Source organism: Lathyrus oleraceus, chromosome 5, assembly GCF_024323335.1.
Source record: "Lathyrus oleraceus cultivar Zhongwan6 chromosome 5, CAAS_Psat_ZW6_1.0, whole genome shotgun sequence".
NCBI classification, from domain to species: Eukaryota; Viridiplantae; Streptophyta; class Magnoliopsida; order Fabales; family Fabaceae; genus Lathyrus; species Lathyrus oleraceus.
In genome coordinates, this window is record NC_066583.1 from 8,617,885 (window position 1) to 8,637,773 (window position 19,889).

A 19,889-nucleotide genomic window follows, 5' to 3' on the forward strand; every position below is an offset into this window, starting at 1 on the left:
TGTTGTTTATTTTAACGTGCAGGTTCTTCGGAAGATAAGGAACCAAAATCACCAAGCAAGACATGTTGGCGTAACAGTAACACATGGCCTCATGCAAGATGCTTCCATTCTGGAATTTGTAACCATTACTGTCAGAGTGTAGAAAATGCACTCTCTGGACAATGTGGTTTGTTTTTCAAGAAATGTCAATGCAAATTCTGCGATGATGATCCAATCTTCACATAAGCTAGCTATATGAGCATGAGCATGTCTTAATAAAATGGGTTCCTCTGTTCTACCAAGGGAATTTGAGTCATATTTCATAGTTGTTTAGTCTTTTGAATAAATATTATCACTAGTTTTATTGTTAGTATCTACTCCAAGAATAACTATAGGTTGCATCAGGAGTTTTTTTTAGTGTATGTTAATTTCCTTTCAATAAAATATTTGGTATGATATTTACATAATATTGTTATGGTTAATTAGTAAGTACACTCTTAAGCTAAAGAGTAAAAAAAAATTGAATTAACAATACTCCACTAACTATAAACAAATAATAAAAGACATTTTAGTAAATAATACAATAAACTACCCATTTAAAATAAAAAAGTTCTAAAATAATGAACCATTTCACTGAGTATTCTCATAGTTCTCATAGTTCTATAATAATGAGTGTTGCACGTGAACTGTTTGATAGAATGTTTCAAAGAGATGTGGTTTCTTGGACGACTATGATTGATGGTGAAGGAGAAGGGAATTGATTTGAAGGGTAATGTTTGTACTAGGCTTATTGATATGTATTCGAAATGTGGGTGTTTAGAGAGTGCAAGGAAGGTGTTTGATGATGTTATGGATAGAGATGTTTTTGTTTGGACTGTGATGATTTCTGGCCTTGCTTGCCACGGGATGTGCAAAGAAGCTATTGAAATGTTTGTTGAAATGGAAATGTGTAATGTAAAACCTGATGATAGGACAGTTGCGGTTGTTTTATCGGCGTGTAGGAATGCAGGCTTGGTTCGTGAAGGTTACATGTTTTTCAGTGATGTCCAGAAGCGTTACGGTATGAAACCCACAAGTCAACATTTTGGTTGCATGGTGGACCTCCTTGCAAGAGGAGGGTTTTTGAAAGAAGCTGAAGATTTCATTAATGCAATGCCAATGAAACCTGATGCAGTCCTTTGGAGGACCTTGATATGGGCCTGCAAAGTTCATGCAGGTACCAAAAGAGCCGAACTTTTGATGAAACGCCTTGAGCTGCAAGGTATGAGTGAACATGATAGTGGAAGTTACATACTTGCTAGTAATGTTTATGCGTCTGTAGGGAAGTGGTATGACAAGGCAGAGGTGAGAGAGTTGATAAATAGGACACCTAGAGAGAGAGAACCAAACTCCTTCTTTGGAAGTTCTTTGGTCAGATACTGTTGGTGATTTGCAGGTACGTTGCAACGGCATATACATGTTTTTCATCGAGAAATACTTACCTTCATGTATGTCATTACGTTCTGTTATTTGATTAAAGATATTTCTACTTGATAACTTAATAAGTTGTTTCATTGAATATACATTTTTATTAGATTATGTGTTATCAAATCATTAAGAACTTCTACTTTGAAAGATGATAACTATTTTAAGAGGTTGATTTCTTAATGACTTGCATACACACACTTAGATGATAATGTCAAAAACTTTACTGACCAAGCTAATAAAACAGCCAGTAATGGGTCTGAAGTTTTCAACTCCCTTCCACGTTTTTTCTCCGCTCAGTTGAGTCCTTTGCCTATAAATAGAGTTCATCAATTCATTTCGGAATCTCTCTTCTCCCTCTCATTCTTTTCATCTCGTATATTTTTTTCTGTTCTATTTTTTTCGAGTGGTTTTTCGCGCCATCTACGACTGAATTATTTCCAAATATTTCAAGTGGTTTCAACACCATCTGAAGGTGTATTTCTTCGAACGATTCATTGCAATGTAAGTGATAATCGTAAGTTTGAACGAATTGTTTTATCCTGGAGACATCGTCGAAACTCGACTGCATAGCATAATTATTGGCAGTACGGCGAAACGTCTTAAAGAAAGCGATATAATACGCGACTCGTCCCGATAATTTTCTCTGTGGCAAATTGTTTTTAATTCATTCTCATAGTTTAACATGATTATTGTCCTAAGAATAGTTTTGCTCTGACGTGAAGCAAACTGATTCTCTCGTGTTCTTTGTTTGTAACATGGGTTTGGTTGGTAACATGCATCCAACTATTCAACCACTCAAGAATTCGAGAATAAATAATTCATTACGTGGGTATTCTGATTTGTGAACATAAAATTTCAAATTAAGTAATTAAACTTCAATTTGGAAGACATGTGACTCATCAAATTATCAATTAGGGGCCAAAATACCAATCAAGGACTGAATGAAACCAATTAAGGAAGAAACATAGAGCATCACTTTTTCTTATATTTAACTACACTGAGAATCATTGGTGTCAGTAATTCAGAACGCTTTAAGTTCTGACATCAATCTTGAACTATAAAAATGAATGAATGCTTCTCTGAAGTTAAACTTCATTTTAAAGGTTAAAGTGAGAGAGAGATCTAAACCATTTATGATAAAATACAACTTGTTTGTTGTCTTATGATCTCTATGAAGTCACCATCTCTATTATAACATATTAACATGACATTTCTTATTCTTTACTACTTTGTGGCATTCAACTTGAGAAACTGAATTTATCAGATTACTTCCATGGTCAGGAACCTATATGAATTGGTTCATAACTTAACCTTACTTTTGATTCCAAGTGGTCTCAGTTTCTCTACTTTTAGAAAATTCCGGTTTCATGTGTTTTGAGTTTTTACTGGAAATCTGTGTTTGCAAAGGGAAAAGAATAGTGTCTCCAATACTAAATAGTAGTAGTATTTCCCTCTCACCCTCTCCCTTTCTAATAATGCTCAGTGACACAATACTTACCAACATTTTTAGAGTTTGAGAGTCTAGAAACTCACACAAAACCGTGAGTACCACCAGGGTTTAGAACCCTAGTAATGAAGTTTTATTGAGCCTAATTAATTCTTACAAAATCGACTTGTAGGGTGAGGATTGCTCTTATTTATAAGTATATGTTCAGACCATCTATTATCTTTATTATCTGATGTGGGATTCTGAATACCCCTCTCATGTCCAAGATTAAACATATGAAGTGTGAAACTAAAAGATGGGTGGTCCGATAATAGGTGACCCAACGGATCTTAAATAAGATTCTGAGAATTGTGAATTGACTTAATTCATCTTTACAAAACTGACTTATAAGGTGAGGATTGCCCCCATATATAACCACAAGTTCATGCCATATATTATCTGATGTGAGATTCTTAATAATATTCAATCTAACAATATCGATTTTTGTCAGTTGAGCTACGATTTACGGACCCCTTTTCTCCCCTTTCTAACTCATTATATATAATGTTGTTTAACTCAATTTGAAAAACTGGCATATTCTAGAGCACACTTGCTAAATGACATCACTTTAACCTACTTCAATTAGATTTTAATTAAAATACTAAACTCCTGCCAAATATAATCAGAGTTAGGACAACTTTTCACCAAAGCATGTGAACCATTCAATTGCATGGCTGGCCACATGCTCACCCCCTTTCCAATAAACAATACCCTAACCTTTAATTTTAAAACATGTAATCAAATATTCTAATCCAAAAAGAAAGCATCATGGGAGATTTCATCACCCATGCCTCTATTTTCTAATGTTTGCACCTATATCAATACATCATATAGACCCCATAATTAGAATAATAATAGATTTATATATACAAACCAGAACAGCAAAGTACACCAACTTTCATAACTTCTGTTGCTTATTTAGGTTAATGTCTTCCCATTTTTTGTTCCTTTTATGCAAAGGAAAATGAAGTGTAAATTTGAGTGGTTTTTCACCTAGAAACTTTATTATCTGATTGAAATAATATTCTGAGAATCATTTTTCCTTTACAGAAATAAGATTTAAGAGAAGATTATAATTCCTTATTCTGTTTGAAATTTAAAATGATTCTTCCAAATTTATTGTCAACCTTCCAATTGAAATATTGGTACATGCAAAGAAATATATGCCAATTCAATGGTGGCCATTAAGTTTCTATGATGGATATTGGAGCTTTTTTTAATCTCTACATAGTTTTAACTATTGGACTACTTTAACTAAAGATTGCATGCTGATATTATTCAAGAGTGCGTTTGGTTTAAGTTATTATAATTGGAAATGGGTGTGGGAAAAAAAATCCACCAAGGTGAAAATGAAGTTATTAATATCTTATCTATACCCAAACACCTCTATCATAATATTCTAACTTATGATCATGTCAAAAAATTATTTTAAATATCAAGTAACACTTATTTTAAAACTCTTTATTTATTAAATTATTTTTAAGAGATTAATTATTACGCAGTGTCTGTCGATGTAAAAACTTTTACACTGTGTCAATGCATCACAATCATCTGTTTATATTACTTTTTAAATATTTAAAATAAGAATTTAATTGAAATATCTTGACAGTGTAAAAAAATATTTACACCGTCAATTAATCATAGCCGTTGGATATTAAAACAAGTTTGATTTTTATTTTAAAAATCTATAAAATTATGCAAACAGGTGATGGTGATGAATCGATAGTGTAAAACCTTTTAGTGACATTGCATAGGAAGAGATTCAATCTTAAGGGCACATTGGTCATTTCGTGTTGGCATGGGAATGTTCTAATATGTGAACGAACATTTATTATCTTTATTTTCCTCTATTAAAGTTTTTTTTAGTGATTGGTGATGTATAATAATGAGAGGATATTAACCTCATCTGCTATAAAGTAAGACTTGAGGAAAATCGTTAAAGGAATTTTTGGATGTTTTTGGAGGAGAGAAAATATATTATTTTTCTTTTTCTTAATTGTAAGAGCGTTAAATATTTTGTAAGTGTTATATGATTATTTATCGTATTACTCTTTTTTGAAATATTAAAATCTCAAAGATATATTAAAATATGATTATTTATTGTATTATTCTTTTAGAAATATTAAAATCTTAAAAATATATTAAAATATGATTATTTATCGTATTACTCTTTTAGAAATATTAAAATCTGAAAGATATTAAAATATCCCACGTTCAAAGTTATCAGCTCAAACATACCATAATATATCATTTTTTTCTAAAAGGATCATGCTAATTTGTATACTAAAAATACAAGTTAAAAATAATATAATTAAAAAATTTATGTTGAATAAAACAGTAGTTTAAATTTCAAAAAATAAAATACATGTATTTAAAAAAAATATTGTTACAAATAAATCATTGTGCGTTTGAATATTGTTGAAAAACCTCCAAAATCTATGGAGAATTTCAATCAATCTTGATGAACAAGATTGTTATTGTCCACACAATGGCAATGAATAGAAAAGAACAATGGAGAAAGAAAGAGTATAAAGAACGATGAAGGCGAAGAAGAATTAAAATTCTGCAGAGTTTCTCTCTATTCACAAACTGTGGAAAACTTGTTATTCACTTTGCAACTGCAAAATACTGTGAATTACAATGTTATGAATACTTTATTCACCTCATTACAAAAATAAGGGTTACTCCCTCTATTTATAGATTTAGGTTAACTTGAACCTCAAGTCAAATCCCAAAACTATAAAAGTCCAAAATAGCTAACACTACTAAAATAGGCATAGGTGGTTCGACACTTCCTTACTGTGTCGAGCAACCTGCTTCGACACAAGGAATTACAATTCAACACACCATCTAATTCATTGTGTTTAAGCTATCTACATTCATCATAGCTCTTAGTCTTCTGAACACTTCGACCTGCATTCCCTTCGTCATGATGTCTGCAATCTGATTCTCAGTTCTGCAGTGTTCCACATTCATCTTCCCATCTGCTACCTGCTCTCGAAGATAATGGAACCTCATCTCGATGTGCTTTCTTCGACCATGTGCTATCGGATTCTTCGCTAGATTGATAGCTGACATGCTGTCGATCTTCATGGTAATATCTCCATGACTCTTCGATGTTATCTCTTCGACCAGATTCACCATCCACGTTGCTTGACATGCACAAAGAGAAGCAGCTATGTATTCTGCTTCACATGACGATAATGCCACTACTGACTCCTTTCTCGAACTCCAAGTAACTGGTGCACCACCTAGCATAAACACATAGCCAGTTCTGGATTTTCGATCCTCAACATCACTACACCAACTTGATTCAGTGTATCCCACTAATTTGCATTCTTTTCCTTCATCGGCTGCAGGAAACAAAATGCCATAGTCGAGAGTTCCTTTCAGATACCTTAGTATCCTCTTCGCCACTGCTAGATGTGATACCTTTGGCTTCTGCATAAACCTACTCACCATACCTGCAATGTATGCTAAGTCATGCCTTGTGTGACAAAGGTATCGAAGTGACCCAATAAGTCTTCTATATTGGGTTGGGTCGACATCATCTTCATTTGAATCTTTCGACAGTTGTAATCTGGGCTCAGCTGGAGTCGAAGTTGGGTTGCAATCTTGCGTCTCAAATCTCCTGAGAATTTCGCATGCATACCTTCTTTGATGCATCATCAAACTTCTATCACTCTTGTAGAATTCGATTCCAAGGAAGTATGAAATGTCACCCAGATTTGACATTTCAAATTTCTTGTTGAGATCACCTTTGAAGTCTTCGATCTCCTTCTTGCAGCTACCTATTATCAACAGGTCATCGACATAGAGACATAGTATAAGCAATTCATTCTTGCTTCTTCTTACATATACTCCATGTTCACTTATGCACTTCACAAATTCCTTCTCCTTTAGAAAGCCATCTATCTTCTTGTTCCAAGCTCATTGAGCTTATTTAAGTCCGTACAGGGCTTTATGCAGCCTGTACACTTTTCTTTCTTCGCCTTGTTTCACAAACCCATCTGGTTGTGCAACATATACTTCTTCTTCTAAGGGGTCATTCAGGAATGCACATTTCACATCCATCTGACACATCTTCCAGTTGTTCATGTTTGTTAGACCGACAACCAACCTGATTGTTTCGATTCTAGCAACAGGTACAAAAACTTCATCGAAGTCGATTCCTTCTTTATGAAGAAATCATTTTGCCACAAGCCTCGCCTTGTGTCGAGTCACTTCTCCTTTGGGATTCAACTTCACCTTGTATACCCATTTCACATTGATTGTCTTCTTGTCTTGGGGCAACAAGTGACCAAGTGTTGTTGACTTCGATTGACTTCAGTTCTTTGTCCATTGCTTTCATCCACTTCGAATCTTTCAATGTCTCAGTTGCATTGATAGGTTCGACTTCTGCGTAGAAAGCATAGTGTACCAGCTCACCTTCTTCATTGACCATATCATTTGATGTAATTACACATTCTTGCAATCTTGCAGGCATGTGTCTTGTTCTTTGAGGTCTGCTTGGGCCTGTTTCACCTCTGACTTCTTCCTGTCAAACTTCTCTTTCGACTTCACTAGCTGGTTCATCACAAAAGATTCTCACTGAATCTTTCTTGACATTCTCAGTCCAATCCCACTCCTTAAGCTCATCTATGATCACGTCCCTGTTGATCACTACTTGCTTACTCACTAGGTCGAACAACTTGTATCCTTCAGTCAAATGATATCCTATCAGGATCATCTGACTGGACTTATCATCAAGTTTTCTTCTCAACTGATATGGCACATATCTATGTGCTATAGACCCAAACACCCTCAGATGACTCAAGCTAGGCTTGACACCAGACCAACATTCTTCTGGCGTGATTCCTTCTAGCTTCTTCATCGGACATCTGTTCAGGATATATGTCGCAGTCGACACAACTTCTCCTCATAATTCTTTGGGTAGATGCTTGCCTTTCAACATACTTCTAACCATATTCATAATGGTTCTATTCTTCCTTTATGCGACTCCATTCTGTTGTGGAGTGTAGGGTGGCACCACCTCATGCACAATCCCTTCTTTCACACATAATTCATCGAAGTCTTTCGACACATGTTCTCCACCACCATCAATTCTCAAAATCTTGATCTTTCGACCGCTCTGTCTTTCGACCATAGATTTAAACTTGGCAAATACCTCGATCACTTCACTTTTCTTATGGATTAGGTAAGACCATGGTTTTCGACTTAAATCATCTATGAATGTAACAAAGTATTTGTTACCTCCCATCGAATCCACCTGGAGAGGACCAGATACATCAGAGTATATGACTTTAAGAATTGCCTTCGACCTGCTTCCTGCATCCTTACTAAAGTTGTTCTTATGCTGCTTTGCCTGCACACATTCTTCACACACTTCATTTGGAATTTCAATTTCTGGTAATCCTGAAACCATATTTCTTCTCTTCAAATCTCTGACGTCTTTGAAATTGAGATGACCAAGTCTATAATGCCACATCCATTCATCTCTGCTGGCTGCTGTTGCAAGGCACTTATGCTCCATAACATTAAGCTCAATCTTGAAGGTTCTATTCTGAGACATTGGAGCCTTCAAGATCAACCTTCCATTTGAGTCGAGAAATCTCATCATCTTGTCTTTGATCGACACCTTGTAGTTCTTTTCGACTAATTGCCCTATGCTGAGCAAATTACTCTTCATGCCTGGTATGTACAACACATTTGAAATTACTGACCTCTTGCCATCTTTCCTCATAATCAGAACATCACCAACACCTTCAGCTGCTAGAGTGTTGTCATTTGAAAATTTCACCATGTTCTTCATTGAGGGTTTTATATTGACAAACCAATCTTTTCTTCCAGACATGTGTGATGAGCATCCTGAATCCAAGTACCACTGGTCCTTGAATCTCTCTTCTTCTCTTGTTGTAACCATCAACAATGTCTCTTATTCTTCATGTTTCGCCAATTTTGCATAAGTTTCTTGTTTCTTCTGCTTTTCTGGACAATTACTAGAATAGTGACCATACCTTTGACAATTGTAACATTGAATGTGAGTCTTGTCTGGCTTTTGACCACCACCTCTTCCTCTACCTGCAGCACCACCTTTTTGGTTGCCTTGGTTCCAGGGTTTTCTCTGATTCGACCAGTTTCCTTCTTGTTGATTTCGACCAGTCGAATTGTTGTAACCTCCTCTGCCTTTGTTTCCATTCCAACTTCCTTTGCCTTTTCTTTCTTTTGCTGATTGAGCCTGCAAAGCCACATCACTTTTCGACTTTCCTGCAGCTCTTTCAGCCATTATTTGTTCATGAGATTCAAGAGTCAATTGAAGCTCTTCCTTTGTCAATTTTGACAAATCTTTCGACTCTTCTATGGCTACTACCACGTGGTCGAACTTTGGAGCCAACGACCTCAAGATCTTTCCAACAATAGATCTTGATGTCAACACTTCTCCATATACCTTGATTTGATTCACCAGTTTCGTAACCTTGGTGAAGAAATCAGTTATGCTTTCATTGTCTTACATCTGAAGCAATTCATACGTTCTTTTGTGAGTTTGTAACCTCGCCTCTTTCACTTTCTCCGCGCCTCCAAATGATTTCTCCAGAATTTCTCATGCTTCTTTCGCTGACTCTACATCCCTAACCTTTTCAAAGTTATATGCATCAACACATTGATGGATTATAAAGAGAGCTTTATAATCTTTCTTCTTCAATTCTTTATGTGCAACCTTTCCTTGATCCGTCGCGGCTTCTACAAGCGTTGCTACTTCTTCCTTCACAAGATCCCAAAGATCTTGATTACACAACACAATCTTTATCTGCTTGCACCAATTCTCATAATTGTTGTTCTTGAGAATCGAAAGATTTGCTGGAAAATGCTCGTTTGGATGATTCGTTGCCATGGTGATTTTCTTCCCACGAATCGATTAAACCGGAGCTCTTGATACCAGATGTTGGAAATCCCCCAAAACCTATGGAGAATTTCAATCAATCTTGATGAACAAGATTGTTATTACCCACACAATAGAAATGAATAGAAAAGAACAATGGAGAAAGAAAGAGTGTAAAGAACGATGAAGGAGAAGAAGAATTAAAATTCTGTAAAGTTTCTCTCTATCCACAAACTGTGGAAAACTTGTTATTCACTTTGCAACTGCAAAATACTGCGAATTACAATGTTATGAATACTCTATTCACCTCATTACAAAAATAAGGGTTACTCCCTCTATTTATAGATTTAGGTTAACTTGGACCTCAAGGCAAAGTCCAAGACTATAAAAACCCAAAATAGCTAACACTACTAAAATAGGCATAGGTGGTTCGACACTTCCTTACTGTGTCGGGCAATCTGCTTCGACATAAGAAATTACAATTCAACAAATATAAGTAACATTATCCTTTTTAAAAATTAATATCTAATTTAAAATCGACTAATTTCGTGGATCATTTTTGCCCGACCACTAAAAAAGAGCACACTTTTATAACATAATTCTTCATCGCCAATTCAATATTTTTAGAGTTTATAATCGTATTCATCTTACAACTATATTTAAAGATTATTTGAAATTAATTTAGAGTTTAGAGAGAAAGGTTGAATTGTAATTCTTTGTGTCGAAACAGCTTGTTCGACAGAACAAGGATGTGTCGAATAGCCTAGTGTGTCGAATTGTATTAATGTGTCGAAGTGTCGAAACATGTTGTTTCACATATGATTTCGATTCAGGCTCATTTTTAAGAGTGTTAACTATTTTGGATTTTTATAGTTTTGAGATTTTGTTTAGGGAGTAAGCTAACCTAAATCTATAAATAGAGGGAGTAACCCCTATTCTTGAAAGAATTCATAACATTGTATTCATAGAATTTTACAATTGTAAAATGAATAAAGAAGTTTTCTACATGTTGTTGGCAGAGAGAAAACTTTGCAGAAAATATTATTGTTCTTCAACGTTCTTTTCTTTCTCAATTGTTCTTTTTATTGTCATTGAGTGGTTAATACCAATCTTATTTATCAAGACTGATAGAAATTCTTAATAAATAATGGTGAGACCTTAAGAGAATGGGAAGAGAGGTAAATTTTTTACTTATTGTTGTAAAAAATAAAAAGATAAATGTTTATGATTAATATTTTTAATTAATATTTTTTAAAGTTTTTGTGAAAAACTTAAAAAAATATTAAAATAAAATTTCTCCATATTAAAAATATTATATTGTTATGAACAAAAAACATCATTAAAAATTTTGTTTTTATTTTCGTTTCATCATTTATTTTCTTCAAAAACTTCTCTTCCTAATCTTCCAAAGAAGATCCCAAAGAAAACAACTTGCCTAAGTACACATGAATCATTTTCATATATAACCCTTGTTTGATTATCTTTAAGTTGTAACCTTTGGTATTTTGTGAAACAACATGTACCATACAAAGACATGTGCATGTAAAATAAATTAAAAAAGGACATGTGTATGAAGAAATAAAATATCTTAATTAGTTTATAATATTATCATTTGTTCTCGTTGTTTAAGACGTAGAAGTGCAAAAGTGTTCGAATCTTAGGCATAGCTAGGTAGGGGAAAAGAACTTAAATTTCATAATTAAAATATATTTAGACAATGCTGTGTTGTACACTTAAATACAAAATTTATCAAAATATCTTACATGTTTGGGATAAAAAATTGTTGATAAGACAACAAGCAACTATTGAGAGCAAGAGAACACAATTTCACCTCAACATGTATAATCATGAAAGAAACTTTAAAATTTTTGAGTTAAATTATTTATCTTTATTTTGGGTTGGAGCCTATTTTGCTAGCTGACTAGACTTTTTAAATTTTAACAAAATTTATCAATTTTTAAATTTAATTTGATTATTAAAAAATAGAGTAGTTCTTTTTAAATTAATAGAAAAAACAATTTGCGAGCAAGAGGGTGATCTCAATTAAATAGACAAACTGTTGCGACAAACAAAAAATTTGAAAAGAGAGGATTCACTATTGACAAAAACAAAAGATATGTGAAAACAAATTATTTGGATATAAAAGTAGACAAACTACGTCATAGTTAAAATTAGTGATGACAAACGGACATGTTCGTCACACAACGTGTTAAGAATTTTTTTTTCTTTTCATATTATCATATTATAGAAAGTAAAATAATATGAAAGCACACTAAAATTAATATAAAGTGTTTAATAACACTCACTTTCTCATAAAATCCACAACCTAGTTACATTATCTTTAAATATTTTTTACAAAATTCACTCACTATAACTTTTCTCTTTTTATTTGTTGGATGAAACTTGCACTTTTCACTTGTAATTATAAATGAAACAAACACTACTTAGATAGCTAACAAAAAAATTGATTATGATGTAGGTATAGTTTTTCTCTTTCTCTCTCTATGTATTATCTACTTGAATTTTTGTGTATTCTTTTTATTTTTATTTACTTTTTTTTTTATTCTTCTTTCTCTCTTCTTTGATCAACAATCTCTCATTTGAAGATTGATTTCAATCGGTCTTCACACCTCAATCAAACACCGGTCTTTATTAATCAGTTATTCTAGCATATACCAATTGAAATTGATCACAACTTCAATTTTTCAATTGTCACCACCTTTGTTATCATATTTGTTGGATTTTCATTTCCTTGAATCTTGCTTAATGTTAACATATCACCCTCGAGTAGATATTTGATGAAGTGATAACAAAGACCAATATATTTTGTTCATGAATGAAATATTCAATTCTTTACCAAATATTATAACTATCATTTTATAAAATATTTTCTCTTGTGTAAAACCCATCTCTGTTAATAATACTTGAAATCGTATCAATTCTTTGCTAGCTTCTGTTACTGCTACATAATTAGCTTGTATAGTAGATAAAGTAACAATCTTTTGCATATGTGATATCTAACTAATTACTCCAACACCAACAATAAATATATAGTCGGTTATACTTCTTCCATGATCAAAATCACCAACAAAGTCAGCATCAACGTAGCCTTGTACTTTTATTTCTCCTTTTCCAAATTACAAACATTTCATAGTGGTACCTCGTAGATACCTTAAAATCCACTTAACTGCTTCTCCGTGAGCTTTACATGAATTCAACATAAACCTACTAACAACTTCCACTGCATGGCCAATGTCTCACCTCATACATTGCGTACATCCGACTTACAATGGTTGAACCAAATGGAATGTTATCCATGGATTATCTTTCTTCCTTTGTCTGAGGAGATTAATCATTGGATAGGCAAGAATAACTAGCAAAAGGTGTTCTAACCAGTTTGGTATTGCCCATATTACATCTTTTCAAAATAAGGTTGAAGTACTCTGCTTAAGATAACTAGAAAACTCCTCTTCTATTATCTCTCGTAATTTGCATGCCAAGGATATTTATGGAAGGACATAAGTCCTTCATGTCAAACTCTTTTGACAATTGTATCTTTAAGTTTTTTATTTTCTCCATATCTGAACCAACTACCAACATATCATCGACATAAAGTAACAAAATGATATAACTTGACTTATATCTCTTGAAGAACAATAGTGGTCGACATTACACTTCTTGAAAACTTCCTAATGCATGAAGCTTTCAAACTTCATATATCACTAAATTGGAGCTTGTTTTAGGTCATACAAGCTTTTATTTAGTCTACACATCATATTCTTTTCCCCTTCTTCTAAAAATTCTTTAGGTTGGTGCATGTATATCTCCTCAACCAAATCACTATGGAGAAATACAATCTTCACGTCTAATTTCTAAAGATAGAGATATTCACTAGCAATAACACTTAACACATACCTGGTAGTATTGTGCTTCACAACCGAAGAAAAAATTCAGTGTAGTTAATTCCTTCCTATTATTGGAATCCTTTTATCACTAGTCAGGCTTTGTATCGCTTATAGCCATCATGGTTGTCCTTTACTCAATACACTCATTTGTTTTGAAGTGCCTCTTTTCCATTAGGTAACTTAGCTACTTCCCATGTTTGATTGGAGATTAAATACTTCATCTCATCTTTTATTGCAAGCTCCCACTTACTAGCATTTATGGTTTGACATGCTTTTGCATAGTCATCAGGATCACCTCCATAAGATAATAACATGTAGTTCATGTATCTCATGTTGGGAACACGAGGTTGAGAATACCTTCTCAATAAATGAGTAAGAATCTCTAGTGTGTCAAACGGTTGTCTAATACTTGATTAAGTCGATTCCTCTAAATGAGGACTTTCAATAGTGGGACTTTCCGAGACATTGTCCACCTCTACATACATATGATCACTTAATTTTTAGTCTTTTGTGGTTGTGTTATGTGTGTCTTTGTATATAACTATTTCATTGAAGGTCATGTCTCTATTATAGATCATATTTTTATTTTCATCATCACAAAGTCGATAGCCAAACTCACCCTCACCATAATCGATGAAAGTAAACTTCTTTAATTCAATATCAAGTTTATTTTTGCCTTGATCACTAATGTACAAATATGCAGCGTAGTTGAAAAATCTAAGATGTGAGAGTTTTACCTCTTCTGGTATTTTGTGCTCAAGTGAAACCGATAGACCTTGGTTTATTAAGTAAGCTGATGTGTTAATGGCTTCTGCCCAAAACTGCTTTGGTAAACCTGAATACACACATATGATTCTGGCTCTCTCAATCAATGTTTTGTTCATACGCTCCGCTACACCATTGTGTTAGGGCGTTCCCGGCAGAGTTCTATCCATTCTGATCCCGTACTCATAACATAATTTCTTGAATTTGGTTTTTCCATATTCACCACCATTGTCAGTTCTAAACTTTTTTAATCTTGAATCCTGCCTCATTTTCCTCTATGGTTTTCCATCTTTGAAAGTCTAAAATACTCCATATTTATGTTTTAGAAAGTATACAGATAACTTCATAGAATGATCATCAATAAAAGTGAAAGATAATTTATTTCCACCAATGGATAAGACAATTGTTAGACCCCAAACTTCAGATTGAATAAGCTCGAGCCTAGGGATGTCAATATGCATCTGTTAATGGGGATCTCTGTGGGGATTATCTGTGCGGAGCTCTAAAGTCGAAGATTTTTTCCCTGTGGGGACGGGAATAGAGGGAAAAGTTCCTCCGATGTTACTTTGGGGCACGAATTGGGGAAGTTCTCTTTGCCCCGTGGATTCCCCGACCCCGATTGTATTATTTAACTTTTATATCTAATATATTATATAATATAGAATGATATAGTTTTCCATGTTTTTTTTCAAAAAAATAATAATATTAATATATTAGAAAATGAAGAGTTATCAGTTGATCATTTTTTTTTGTTTCATTGTATAATGTATTGTTTCACTATCCAAGTATCGAACCCTAAGAAAGTGCATCCATTACATACAATGTACACATTGTCTTCTCTTCTTTGTTTCTCAATTATCTTTGTGTCCTCCATTCCTCATATCCTTTATTCTTATCATCATCATCATCAGAATAACCACTCTCCTTTGTTCATTGTGCTTATGGTAATTACTCTTCAACTTCACTATACTTCAATTAGTAATGTGTTTTTCATTCAATTAGTAAATTAGTGGTTATAAACTGCAAGTACTTTTGCAATTTTTTTGTTATTAATACAAGATGTGTTTTTATTTTTTTTTTAAAATAAATATGTAAAATGCATGTTATTTTAAAAAGGAAAAAACAATAAAATACTAGTGTCATAGTTTTGATCGAAAAATATAGAAATTTTTTTAAGACTCGATCTTCGTGGGTCTCTAATTCTCTATCTATGCGAATGGGGATGGGGAAAAATATTCCCTCGTAGCGGGGAACGAGGATGGGGATGAGGAAAACATTATGGGGCAGGGAGCAGAGAAGCATCCTTTGCATATTCCCTACCCTGTTGACATCCCTACTCGAGCCTCTATTTCTTTGGGGTTCTTCCACTTGTCTGAAAGCTGAATATTTTTTGCTTTTTGAGTGTACAGTCTTCACACATGTCAATTTCTATTGACTTGAGACTTGGTAGTTTTCCTTTTGAGTGCACAACCTTCATCCCCTTTTCACTCATATGGCCTAATCTATTATGCCGTAAAATGGGACTTTCATTTGTTACAACTACAATCGAATGTCATGATCTTGATGTATTTTAAAGAGTATCATTCTTCCTACCGTGAGCAATCGTCATTGTACCCTATGAAAGTTTTAAATCATTACCATGGAACATATTATGTAGTCGTCACTAGCCAACTGGACTACGAAGATTAAGTTCTTTGTCAGGTCGAGAATATGTCTAAAAATTTTAAATTCCAATATAGACCCATTTAACTTAAACTTTACTTCATATTTTCCCTCAATCTCACAAGATTGTTCATTACCAAGGTAAACTTTACTGAGGTATCCGGAGATATAATTCTAAAAGAATTATTTTTGGGAAGTAACATGGAAGGATGCTCTAGAATCTAACACCCAATACTATTTAGTATTCTCCAAAGAACATGTCAAATCATGACCTTCTCCCGAGGTTGAAGAAAAATGTGCTTCATCTTTTTCCTTTTGATTCTTTGGTGGGATTCTACAATGACTTTTGTAGTGCTCATTTTTCCATAATTCAAACACTTAATAGTTTTAGAATTGTGGAAACTACGACGATTTTTGGATTTGGATCGTCGGTACTTTAATTTACATCGACCAAATCACATTATTGAATTCCTTCCTCTTGCCTCTTTATGTAATGGTGAAGAGGATGGTGATTCACCCAAATCTCTCTATCGGATCTCTTCACTGGGAACCAGATCATGAGCGTGACAACCCCTGTTGGTGGCCAGGGCTACTTGATTGCAGGCAGGCGATTATGTTAGTCGTGTGTGTTAAGGCAGTAACGAGCATATTGCGCTTTGAGCTGTAGAGAGTGTGTATGATTTAGAGTATGACCCTTCTCACTTTTAGGGGAGAGATATTTATAGAAGCCTCTTTGAGCCTAGGGTTTTTACACACTTTTGTGGCCTTAATCGATCCCCTCTTACTAGTGGAAGTTATTGACCATCTATCTTCTAGGATCAGTGGAGACTCTATCTTCCTTGACCCCCACATTGTGGATGCCTATGGACGAGACCCTAAATTTGGCCTACGCGACACTGTTGTTAGGCGAGGGCACCCTATTTTAGGACCCCTACAAATATAACACTATAGTGTGAGATCTCTCCAGGTCATGTCGTGTATCTGTCTGAGTGAACCATGTGTTGTGAAAGTAAGGAAGTAGATTAAAAGTACTAAGGCAACTCACATACACATACACACCTCAAAATATTTTCTCAAGTATTTATAAATAAATAAAATCATTTTCTAAGCTAAGACAAGTGATATAAAAGTTGCCAAAACTCTTTTAAACCAATTTTTTAACTAACATTGGTAGTGTTGTGTGGAAGTCTACGGACATGGTAGGAGTTCTTTTGATCTTCAGACAAACCAATGCTCAAGATACCGACAGAATTATATGGAAATTGCCGCAGACGAAGACTTAGAGGTATGTTGTTGGGGCTGGAAGAGTCAAGAAGAGATCTCGAGTAAATATTTCACATAGAGTTCAGTTCGTGGAGTTGTGTATGAGTCAAGATCCAGAATATAGAAAATTTAAACTTCATAGTTCATTGTGTGATTAGGTTGTTGTTATTGCTTTCTAGAATCACATGTTTATAGGTTTATTCGTTGATACCGATTTTTTGTATAAGTTGTAGGTTTTGTTAGAATTGGAAACTCAATCTTGTCTGATTGTGGATCAAGTCTGAAAACATTGATAATAAATCTTACTTGTATTGAAAGTTATTCAATATCACATCTTATGACATTGAGTGATTGTGCAATACAATTAGTTTATAATTTTTAGTGCAACTCAATTGTTCAACTTGATTGTTGTGAACTATTTAAGGATACTCACATAACTTCCAATCGATAAGCATAATCTCTTTTTACACAAGCTTTGCTTCTACTACGCAAAACATATTGAAACTCCAATAAAAACCTTTTTCAAACGAAAGTTTTATTTTGGGAGGTCTATTCACCACCCCTAGACGATTATTAGTCTATTTCTCACCCAAAAGTTATTGTCTAAATTAGTGAGTTGTACATCAAGAAATTGGGTACAGTGGTATTGTTTATTCACTGTAAAATTATAAGTCAATTCAAGTAATGCACAATCTTCAATAGGAGAAAATTAAGGGATTCAAATAAGATTTAATTGCTTTCTCATTATCTGATTTTTTATCAAATTTTATTCGCGCAATCATTTTCCGCAAAACCAATATGAAAACTCCTTGTAGTTACTTTAATCGCACAATTACAACCATGTGGAGACAAATTTATTTTTATTAATTTGACATTATTAATACACTTGCTAGGAAAGTTATCAAAACCACTTCACCAAGGGTTATATCATCAAGTTGTTATGGAAGTTACGATTCCTAAACAGTAATCATGACACACTTATTCATAGGTCATCATCTAGAGGTTGTAGGCCCATGTGGTAAAAGAGAAAGATGAAAAGAAATTTAAAGTCATATCACATTATGACAGAGAAGAATTAAAGAAACTGAAAAATCCACTAAAGGACAAGATGGATCCCAAAGTTAACTAAAAGTCACGCCTAAGCTATGTCAGTCCCGGAATGATGGGCTGCTGTTTCATACTAGGTCGACACTCACTTCACAAAGGCTTAACAAGGGAAATGACCCATAAAATAAAAGACTCAAATACTTCGAGAAATGAAGATGACTGTCAAATCAAGGCAAGTGAAGATTTGAGAACATCTATCTCCTAAGACACGTGTATCTAGGAGAAACTTTTAAAAACTTAAACCCTATAATTTTACATAAAAATTATAAGAAATATCTCATATTCAGATACCCGTTATTTTAACTATAAACACTTTTCACTTTGATTGTCATTGACTTTAGCATCAATACGTTTATATGTATCCTCCGTTGAACTGCAACACAAAATATCAAAATTCTCAATAGAAATTCGCTATCAAAATTTAGTTCTCATTCCATTCGTAAACAATGAAAGGTCCCCCAATCAAAATTCAATCATGTGAATAATACAACAATGCAAAAACTTTCTAGAAAACATTTGACCACCTTGTCTAATTATATCTTATATAATAGATTAACTTCTATAATTACTTACCTAAGTACCTAGTTTACACCACACACTAATTTTATAATTGAAGTCAAGTACAAGCTGCCAATATAAACACATAGTTTTCTTTACTACATGTAACTAAAACGACTTTATGAATAAAATTTGGCATGCTTACTTTTCCTATATCTATGAGCAAAGCAGCCTTTGCTATTGCAAGAAACTCTCCATCCTCCTTTATTTTTTTCTACCACATTCTACAAAAACATACAATAAATAGAAAGAAAAATAGGTATAAACCTCACAAACAATTAGTAAGTTATTTCATGTTTGTACTCCATGTGACTAAACCACATGCTGGACCATTAAATAAATGATATTGATTCATGCAATAAAAGTACTCACAAAACTTAACATGGCATATGCAAACCATGTTAACATACATAGTTCATTGCACGTGGAATTTTGTGATAGTACACAGAAAATGAACGCACTCATGCCTTGATATTTAACTAAAAAACATGACTTTTTATTACTTTCCAAGAACTTGGTGTACCAGCTTTTTTGCTTTAGCTCAAAGTTATAACTCTCATATATTTGTCTTTACAAAGCCAAACCAAGATTGAAAATGGGAACTCATATGTCTTTTACTTAAGGGTAGCACCTACAAAATGTGCACCCACACTTATCGCTAAAGTGTACTAATCTATATACAATGTGTATGTCACATCACTTTTGTCTAATCTACAAAGCCAATTGCTTGTGTAAATAAGTGCTATGCATGTGAGTGGAGGCTATTAGGGCTTCTTCATGATACACTTGTGCCAGAAAATCGAACCGAATTATACTA

The 19,889-nt window shown here is 33.7% G+C and overlaps 1 protein-coding gene across 1 annotated transcript; it reads left to right on the forward strand.

Annotated features, from left to right (window-relative positions):
* Window positions 1-717: 717 nt before the first annotated feature.
* On the forward strand, window positions 718-1,492 carry LOC127078428 (pentatricopeptide repeat-containing protein At5g43790). Its single transcript, XM_051018887.1, has 2 exons — window positions 718-1,323; window positions 1,415-1,492. Exons 1-2 carry the CDS (start codon window positions 718-720, stop codon window positions 1,490-1,492), a joined length of 684 nt encoding a protein of 227 aa, XP_050874844.1.
* The last annotated feature ends 18,397 nt before the right edge of the window (window positions 1,493-19,889 follow it).

What these genes read in the sequence shown, in the direction of transcription:
- LOC127078428 (XM_051018887.1), top strand. Translation starts at nt 718, where the DNA reads ATGGTGAAGGAGAAGGGAATTGATTTGAAGGGTAATGTTTGTACTAGG. An exon ending in AGTGGTATGACAAGGCAGAG is followed by an intron (nt 1,324 to 1,414) that starts GTGAGAGAGTTG and finishes GGTGATTTGCAG; the next exon opens with GTACGTTGCAACGGCATATA.